General features: G+C 37.7%; 1 protein-coding gene across 1 annotated transcript in view; it reads right to left on the reverse strand.

Moving 5' to 3' along the window:
- LOC306794136 (cyclic nucleotide-gated channel beta-1-like) overlaps window positions 1-10,148 on the reverse strand; it is a gene marked incomplete at both ends in the record, with an annotated part of 63,486 nt that extends 53,338 nt beyond the window's left edge. Inside the window, 8 exon segments of the mRNA XM_079292068.1 lie at window positions 2,046-2,097; window positions 2,184-2,296; window positions 3,246-3,315; window positions 3,392-3,416; window positions 4,121-4,220; window positions 9,507-9,552; window positions 9,638-9,677; window positions 10,026-10,148. Coding sequence (XP_079148194.1) covers window positions 2,046-2,097; window positions 2,184-2,296; window positions 3,246-3,315; window positions 3,392-3,416; window positions 4,121-4,220; window positions 9,507-9,552; window positions 9,638-9,677; window positions 10,026-10,148 — 569 coding nt within the window.
- Window positions 10,149-10,595: the final 447 nt, after the last annotated feature.

Genomic DNA, 10,595 nt, shown 5'->3' on the forward strand with positions numbered 1-10,595 from the left:
ATGGAGCCGCTGCCCTGGGGTCCCACCACATGCAGGGATGATGTCTGGGTCAGGTGCATTGTGAGCCAAGTAGCAGCTAAAAGCGGGGACCTAGGCATACTGACCCCCGTCATCGTAGACTGGCTCTAGTGACTTAGAACATCACCTCTCTGGTGGGGAAGGAACTGGAACTGATGCGGTGGGGGCTGTCCTCTAAAGGCCGCCAACTGGGGACTCTATAGTTCTCCTCGGTGACTCCAATGCTCACATGGGCAATAATGGAGTAACCTGGAGGGTGCTGATTTGGAGGAACAGCCTTCCTGTGGTGGTTTGTTATTGGACTTCTTTGCTGGTCATAACAAACACCTTATTGGAGCATAGAGCGGTTCATAAGTGTACTTGGTACCAGAACACCCTCGGCCAAAGATCGATGGTCGACTTTGTGGTCGTATCATCATATCTGCGGCTGTATGTCTTTGATCAGATAGATCAGATGGGGGGGGGGGAGGCTGCAAGACAGACCAGGTAAACCAAAACATGTGGCAAGGATGAACTAGGAAGTCTGAAAAGAGAAACAGAAGACTGGTACCGGTTGGCCGAAAGGACTGCAGCTGGTTGCCAAAGCAAAAACCCAGCTGTGGGAGGAGTTCAGGGAGACTATTGATTCGGACTTTTGGTTGACCTCAAGGAAGTTCTGGCTCAGGCTGTGTTCAACAGAGGAGGAGAGCTGCAGACCTGCAGGGAGACTATGTGTTGGAGAAACAGCATGATCACATTGCTTAGCCTCGCCGGGAAAGTGGGTCCTTGGTCTGGGACGGGCGGTTCTGTGTGGCGCCAGCAGTGATGAAGACGTTGCACCGGACCGTTGTGGTGAAGAGGAAGCTCCCTTTAGAGCTTTTCCCTGCATGTCCTACTGGTAAGATGGCGGCGCGTGTAGACACAGCGACCCCTCTCTGTGCCGACCATGTGGTGTTTTGTTCTGTTACTAAATGTTTGTACGAAAGTTGTTCGTCTTCATCTCGTCTGTCTACGTCGGAACGCAAGTACAGTCGCCAGGTTCTGTTAATCATCAGCAGGACCAAGCTACACTACACTCTGGACACTGCACAAGCAGAAACTATCAAGGAGCTCGGATTACTCCGCCGGCCTGCAACCACACCGAACTCGACTGCTACTCCTCCCTCGGAAAGGAGGCGCCGCAAGCGAAGCGAAGATACCGGAGCCTCCGTGCTCGCACCACCAGACTCTCAAACAGCTTCGTCCACCAGGGTGTTAGGAAGCTGAACTCTCTCCCTCCTCTCTTTGACTCTATGTCTGACTGCTGCTAAATTATATGCTGTCTAAATGTTTTTTTAATCTTTTTGCACTGTATTCACTTTACATGTTTATATGTTGATATGTTGATATGATGGACTGCGAGAAACGTTTTTTCAACTCCTCGGTATGTTCGGTACATACTGTGGAACTGACAATAAAGCTAACTTTGAACTTTGAACTTTAAGACGCCCTGGAAGAGCTGGAAAATGTCTGGAATACCCTGCTGCCCCATGACAGATGATATACTGTATGACGGATGATGGATGGATAATAAATAAAGAACTCAAAGCTCTTTAATTCTACATTACATCATGCAACCATTCACACCAATTCATACACTGATGACAGGTTCTACCATGCAAGGTGCCACCTGCCCATCAGGACTCAAACTAACATCCACACACAGCAGGAACAGCCTGCGGGAGTCATTTGGGTAAAGCGTCTTGCCGAAGGAAACATTGACATGGACGAGACGAGCTGGGGATCGAACTGCTGACAGCCTGATGGGTGGATGATGGAGGATGGATGGATATCTTTAAGGTAATAAAACGCTGTATTGATGATGTTGGTATTGTGGATAAAAGTATCCACAGTAATACCAAGGTTTCTGACTCACTGTATTTCAGAAACAATGATGATAAATATCCTGTTTCTGTCTTTTAGGACCAACTACAAGTATCTTTTAATATCTCCCTCTTGAATTATAGTTTTCATAATGTTCTTCAATCCACTGACAAAGATTCACTAACTTTTCAGTGTCAGCAGCAGGTTTTGGAGCCAGAGCAGGTTTTGGTGCCTCAACTGTAGAAACAAAGAGGAGAGTCTCAGGTCAGCAGAGTTTATTCTCACTCTGAGGTAAACACATGTCGAGATGATTTGATGATGACCTGCAGTTGAAGCCGGAGCATCAGTCTTCTCGTTGACTTCAGTCTTTGAGCGAACATGAATCTCCGGCTGAGGAACCACCTTCTCTAAACCCTGTTTGATCCAGTCGATCATCCTGTCAGTCACACAAACACAAATGTGTTCAAATATCACAAATACATTACTGAGCAAAAACCCATTTATTGACTGGAGGAGGCCACCAAAACAATAATGAGACAGATCTCAGGTGTGGTGAGCTACTCTAATCACATTGTACCTCTACCTCTAAATAAACAAACATATATATCTGATGTCAGTACAGTAGATACTTATCTCATTGCTATGAGACCTCAACTGTGTGGTTGAGACAGTCAGCTGTTTCTAAAAACACGTTTTTGGTTGGTTTCCAAATGGCTCCAGGTTTACAGCTCATTAGATTTAATCTGATCACTGAGCTTGTTGTTGAGCTGATATTATTTACCTGCTGTTTCCTGCTTAACAACCTTCCTTCTTGGAAGGAGAAGAGTAGTTATGAGGTGTAAGCCGCCGTACATTTAAATGAAATCAACGTGACAGTATGTCTGATATGATCTGAAAACATGGAGTCAACTGATGACTCTTTGAGTCCCACGAGGTCTAAATACAGTTTGAAAGGATGTTCCTCCCTGATACTAGTTCATTTAAACGTCAGGCTCTGGAACTCCAAGGTATCTGGATGTCTAGAAGGATCTCAGTGGGTGGAGCGGGTGGTCCTTTAACCACGAGGTCGGACGTTTGGTCCCGTTTCCAACTGTCTACATGTCCAAGTGTCCTTGAGTGAGACACTGAACCTCATGTTTCCCCCCGAGGGTTTTACAGCAGCTCTCTGCTTCATGTACGTAAAGGTTTTCTACAGGTTACGACACGTTTGTGTCAGGAGACGTTCTTCACCTCTAAACTAACTGTTCAGTCAAACATTCTGCCCCTCTGATCAATAATCAATAATCATACCGACCCGACTGGTGTTGCACTTTGACCGCTTTGATTGTGAAAACATTCTGTGAGCTCTTAATAAGGACTTGTGTTTGACACACACACACACAGACCTGGGTGGGAGGGGCTTGTTGTCCTCTCGGGTTGATCCCACCTCCACCACAGTGACCTGAAGCTCTGCAGCTGAGAGAAACCAGTGATTTATTGACTCTGTTTAATTAATTTAAGGTCTCAGCTGATTATCCTGATGGGTTCTCACCTGTTGCAGCTGCTGTTTGACGCACCTGAAGAGAAACAAACACACATGGTCACATGACCAGCGGACCGGGAGCGTGGGAGGTTTCTAAGATGGAGGTTTAAAGTTCATAATGTCATCAGGGTTTTCTATGACATCATCACAACAGAACGCCTGCTTCAGAAACTTTTCACCAGGTAAGGTGCATCATGGGAAGTGTAGGATCCAGAGTACCCCTTTTACATATCTACAGCTTATTAAACATGTTTTAATATTTAAACTTAACATATTTTGTTAAATAATGAAAAACACACCCACAATTCTTTAGTTTAGTTTGACTTCAGATCTTATGATTAGTGAAATAAATTTGATTAATCCTGAAAACTCTGAATAATTCTGAAAAGTTAAATATTCCACGCCAGACTTTTTATGATTATTTCAGATTTTTGATACTTTTTGGGATTAATCAATATTCTTCAAGGTTATTGTGAGTTGTATCATTCTGAAGAGGTCTATTTCCTAAAATGGAAAAAGACTGCAGTCATTTTCATGTGAATAAGAATTGATCTTATTTCAGATCAAGCTGGTTCATTAAGTCAACATGAATTTCAATCAATTGCTGCCCAAATAACCTCAATTTCAGGAGGTGTAATGCCAGACAGCCGTCCTCTTGCTGCCTAATAAAAGGCACATGAGCGTGTTCCTCAACTGTGCAGGACTCATGCAGGACGTCCTGTATAGGACCTCATGTACCTCAGTGGGCGGCTGAGCCGGTGGTGTCTCCTTCCTGTTCACATCAGGCTGAGGAACAACTTTCTCCAAACCCTGAGCGATCCAAGCCATCATCCCTGTTCTGAGGTAAAAGACAACAGGAAACAGCATTGGTGTGTTTGACCACCAGAGGACGAGAAATCAATATTATTACAAGGATTATCTTATAATAAGGATCATGTGATCAACGAAAGCAGCTGATGGCTTTGGGCCACTGTCGGTTTCTTTATTTCTGGTTATAACTGAACAGAATATGTAATTCTGTTGAATTCATGACAACTGAGTGATGGAATGAAGGTGAAATGTAAAGTACCACTGTGCTTTTAGGGTTGTTTATGAAGCAGCTCACTATTTGGCATTCTGCATCTAAATGGCTTCATACAGTAGCTCAGTATTGGGCAGTCTATCTGTTGGTAGGTTCATGAAGCAGCTCACTCTTCGGCATTTCAATGTGTTTGTAAAGCAGCTCACTATTTGGCAGTCTGCCTCTGAATGGCTCTATCCAGTAGCTCAGTATTGGGCAGTCTTTCTGTTGATGGGTTCATAAAGAGCTCACTATTGGTCATGATTACTCACTCTTCTTCAGGTTTACTGTCATCCAGAGAGAAGAAAGAACACAGAGGGAACAAACTCATTTTGTTGTTGTCTGTCAGTAAACCAGGACAGACTAGAGACTCAGTTTCTTATTTAAATACTTGAGGCAGGAGCCAGACTTAATGTCTGGACTGAGACGTCACAACCACAAAAGCCAGTCCAGGACCTCAGGACAGTGTTCCAACATCAGGGTTCACAACAGATTAACTTCTAGTCCACCATCTCACCAACATGAACAACTGTCCAAGTCAAGTCTCAACTCTTTGAAACAAGTCCAAGTAAAGACAGACAGATCAAATCTAAGTCTCAGGTTTTATCAAATCAAGGCCAAGTCAGGTATTATATTTTATCTAAACAGGCCTGAGTTAAGCAAATCCAAGTCAAGTCTCAAGTCTTATTATAAAGGTCCAGATCAAGTCTTATCAAAGCACAAGTAAGTCAGGTCTAATGTTTCATCAAAATAAGTCCAAGTAAAGACAAAAGTCTTTTCAAAAGAAGTCGAAGTCAAGTCTTGTTTTTTTAAAGAAAGGTCGGATCAAATTAAGTCCAAGACAAGACCCACGTTTATCAAAGTAAATCCAAGACTCATGTCTTATCGTAGCAAATCCAAAACAAAACTCATGTCTTAGCTCACGATCAAAGCAAGTCGAAGACTAGTCTCATGCATTATCAAAGCAGGCCTAAGACAAGAATCAAGTATTATCAAAGCAAGTCTAAGACCAGACTTAAGTTGTATAAAAACAGGTTCGAGAAATAACTCAAGTCTTATCAAGGCAAGTCTAAAACAAGATTCAAGTGTTATCAAATTAAGTCCAAGACAAGACAAGTCTTAATAAAAACCATTGTGTCACAAATCTTGAATCTTAGCAAAAGAAGCTCAAGTCAAGTCTAAAAATGTTATAAAAGCAAGTTCAAAACAAGACTCAAGTTTTATCAAAATGATTTATTATGTCTTATTTAGTTGGTTTCTTGTGGTTCAAATGTTTGACACACACGTGCGTGCGCGCGTGTGTGCATGTGCGTGTGCGCACACACACACACACACACGGCATTCCAACAATTACAGGAAAAGCCTTATTTCAAAGACATGGCTCAAATCAAGGTATGCACATTTAAGTAATAAAAGGTTAAACTATCATGACTTTGGTTTTAATAAACTATCATGACTTTGGTTTTAATAAACTATCGTGACTTTGGTTTTAATAAACTATCATGACTTTGGTTTTAACAAACTATCGTGACTTTGGTTTTAATAAACTATCGTGACTTTGGTTTGAATAAACTATCGTAACTTTGGTTTTAACAAACTATCGTGACTTTGGTTTTAACAAACTATCTTGACTTTGGTTTTAACAAACTATCATGACTTTGGTTTTAATAAACGATCATGACTTTGGTTTTAACAAACTATCGTGACTTTGGTTTTAATAAACTATCATGACTTTGGTTTTAATAAACTGTCGTGACTTTGGTTTTAATAAACTATCGTGACTTTGGTTTTAATAAACTATCGTGACTTTGGTTTTAACAAACTTTCATGACTTTGGTTTTAATAAACTATCGTGACTTTGGTTTTAATAAACTATCGTGACTTTGGTTTTAATAAACTATCATAACTTTGGTTTTAGTAAACTGTCGTGACTTTGGTTTTAATAAACTATCATGACTTTGGTTTTAACAAACTATCGTGACTTTGGTTTTAACAAACTATCATGACTTTGGTTTTAACAAACTATCATGACTTTGGTTTTAACAAACTTTCATGACTTTGGTTTTAATAAACTATCGTGACTTTGGTTTTAATAAACTATCGTGACTTTGGTTTTAATAAACTATCATAACTTTGGTTTTAGTAAACTGTCGTGACTTTGGTTTTAATAAACTATCATGACTTTGGTTTTAACAAACTATCTTGACTTTGGTTTTAACAAACTATCATGCCTTTTGTTTTAACAAACTATCGTGGCTTTGGTTTTAACAAACTATCGTGACTTTGGTTTTAACAAACTATCGTGACTTTGGTTTTAACAAACTATCTTGACTTTGGTTTTAACAAACTATCATGACTTTGGTTTTAACAAACTATCTTGACTTTGGTTTTAACAAACTATCATGACTTTGGTTTTAATAAACTATCGTGACTTGGGTTTTAATAAACTATCGTGACTTTGGTTTTAACAAACTATCATGACTTTGGTTTTAACAAACTATCATGACTTTGGTTTTAACAAACTTTCATGACTTTGGTTTTAATAAACTATCGTGACTTTGGTTTTAACAAACTATCGTGACTTTGGTTTTAATAAACTATCGTGACTTTGGTTTTAACAAACTTTCATGACTTTGGTTTGAATAAAGTCTTGTGACTTTGGTTTTAATAAACTATCGTGACTTTGGTTTTAATAAACTATCATGACTTTGGTTTTAACAAACTTTCATAACTTTGGTTTTAGTAAACTGTCGTGACTTTTGTTTTAACAGACTATCGTGACTTTGGTTTTAACAAACTATCGTGACTTTGGTTTGAGTAAACTATCATGACTTTGGTTTTAATAAACTATAGTGACTTTGGTTTTAACAAACTTTCATGACTTTGGTTTTAATAAAGTCTCGTGACTTTGGTTTTAATAAACTATCGTGACTTTGGTTTTAATAAACCAAAGGTTTTACTACCTATTTCAACCTTGACTTTGGTTTTAATAAACTATCATGACTTTGGTTTTAACAAACTTTCATGACTTTGGTTTTAATAAACTATCGTGACTTTGGTTTTAATAAACTATCGTGACTTTGGTTTTAATAAACTATCGTGACTTTGGTTTTAATAAACTATCGTGACTTTGGTTTTAATAAACTATCGTGACTTTGGTTTGAATAAACTATCATGACTTTGGTTTTAGTAAACTACCATGACTTTGGTTTTAATAAACTATCATGACTTTGGTTTTAACAAACTTTCATGATTTTGGTTTTAATAAACTATCGTGACTTTGGTTTTAATAAACTATCGTGACTTTGGTTTTAATAAACGATCATGACTTTGGTTTTAATAAACTATCGTGGCTTTGGTTTTAATAAACTATCATGACTTTGGTTTTAATAAACTATCGTGACTTTGGTTTTGATAAACGATCATGACTTTGGTTTTAACAAACAATCGTGACTTTGGTTTTAACAAACAATCGTGACTTTGGTTTTAATAAACTATCGTGACTTTGGTTTTAATAAACTATCGTGACTTTGGTTTTAATAAACTATCATGACTTTGGTTTTCGTAAACTATCATGACTTTGGTTTTAATAAACTATCGTGACTTTGGTTTTAATAAACTATCATGACTTTGGTTTTCGTAAACTATCATGACTTTGGTTTTAATAAACTACCGTGACTTTGGTTTTAATAAGCTGTCGTGACTTTGGTTTTAATAAACTATCGTGACTTTGGTTTTAATAAACTATCATGACTTTGGTTTTTATAAACTATCGTGACTTTGGTTTTAATAAACTATCGTGACTTTGGTTTTGATAAACTATCGTGACTTTGGTTTTAATAAACTATCGTGACTTTGGTTTTAACAAACTATCGTGACTTTCGTGACTTTGGTTTTAATAAACTATCATGACTTTGGTTTTAATAAACTATCGTGACTTTGGTTTTAATAAACTATCATGACTTTGGTTTTTATAAACTATCGTGACTTTAGTTTTGATAAACTATCATGACTTTGGTTTTAACAAACAATCGTGACTTTGGTATTAATAAACTATCGTGACTTTGGTTTTAACAAACTATCGTGACTTTGGTTTTGATAAACTATCATAACTTTGGTTTTAATAAACTATCATAACTTTGGTTTTAACAAACAATCGTGACTTTGGTTTTAATAAACTATCGTGACTTTGGTTTTAACAAACAATCGTGACTTTGGTTTTAATAAACTATCGTGACTTTGGTTTTAACAAACTATCGTGACTTTGGTTTTAACAAACAATCGTGACTTTGGTTTTAATAAACTATCGTGACTTTGGTTTTAACAAACTATCGTGACTTTGGTTTTGATAAACTGTCGTGACTTTGGTTTTAACAAACAATCGTGACTTTGGTTTTAATAAACTATCGTGACTTTGCTTTTAATAAACTATCGTGGCTTTGGTTTTAATAAACTATCATGACTTTGGTTTTGATAAACTATCATGACTTTGGTTTTAATAAACTATCGTGACTTTGGTTTTAACAAACTATCATGACTTTGGTTTTAATAAACTATCATGACTTTGGTTTTAATAAACTATCGTGACTTTGGTTTTCGTAAACTATCATGACTTTGGTTTTAATAAACTATCGTGACTTTGGTTTTCGTAAACTATCATGACTTTGGTTTTAATAAACTATCGTGACTTTGGTTTTCGTAAACTATCATGACTTTGGTTTTAATAAACTATCGTGACTTTGGTTTTCGTAAACTATCATGACTTTGGTTTTAATAAACTATCGTGACTTTGGTTTTCGTAAACTATCATGACTTTGGTTTTAATAAACTATCGTGACTTTGGTTTTCGTAAACTATCATGACTTTGGTTTTAATAAACTATCGTGACTTTGGTTTTCGTAAACTATCATGACTTTGGTTTTAATAAACTATCGTGACTTTGGTTTTCGTAAACTATCATGACTTTGGTTTTAATAAACTATCGTGACTTTGGTTTTCGTAAACTATCATGACTTTGGTTTCTTATCATTGTGTCTTATGATTGTGGATGTCAGTATAACTTACCTGTTCTCCTCGGCTGCCTGCTGATTGAGTTTGGCCGCTTTTGGAGCTGTGAATAAAACAATGATTCATGTTTCTGTTTCGTGTGAAGAACAAAACTGAACCACATCAGTTTCACTGTGTTCATGTCTTACCCTCGTTTTTGCACTCATCTTGAAATTTTACTTTCTTTTCCTGTTGAAAACATAAAACGTAGATGTAAATATAATACATAATTTAATATTTATTTGTTGAACTAAAATACATTTCATGTGTCAATTATTTCTTTTAAAATCCTATTTCTGAATTCATTAACATCACAACTGTATGTGTAGGATTCATATAAAAGCAAGACCTATCAAAATATCTACAAATTATTTGAACACGAAAGTTATGTTTTTGACATTGGCATCTCCCAGTTCTATCAAAAAAGACACTGTAGAAGAGGCTTGTGTTAATGAACTTAAACAAAGTTTTTACATCGGCTGAAAGAGACAAAATGAAAATCACAAAAATGCGAATGATAAAGGGGGTTTGACTTACAGTGACAGGCGGCGTGGTCGTGGGAAGGTGCGGGGCTGAAGCAGGGGGCGGGGCCTCTTTCTGCTCTTCAACTATTGAAGGCTGAGGCAGCTGGGGAACCACCTTGACCACCCAGCTCAACATCCTCGAAGAACAAACACAAACAGAGCATCACTGCTGGGAATGAAGTTCAACTGTCATCCAACACAAGCTGGAGGAATCTGTGTTTAAGCATACAATTTTATTTCTGTTTTCATGTCATCAAAAAAAGGAAAATATAAATACTTGGAACTTTTTATGTTTTTACAAAAAGAGCAACCTAGAGAAAAACCTAGAGTGACCTAGAGCGACTTAGAGAGACCAAGAGCAAACTTAGAGCAACCTAGAGAGACCATGAGCAAACATAGAGCAACTTAGACTCACTTAGAGAGACCCAGAGCAAACCTAGTGCAGCCTAGAGCGACCATAGAGCGATGTAGAAAGACCAAGAGCAAACTTAGAGTGACCTAGAGCAACCTAGAGAGACCATGAGCAAACCTAGAGCAACTTAGATTAACTTAGAGAGACCCAGAGCAAACCTAGAGCAACATA

This window comes from Melanostigma gelatinosum (genome assembly GCF_949748355.1).
Source record: "Melanostigma gelatinosum genome assembly, chromosome: 2".
Lineage (NCBI taxonomy): Eukaryota > Metazoa > Chordata > Actinopteri > Perciformes > Zoarcidae > Melanostigma > Melanostigma gelatinosum.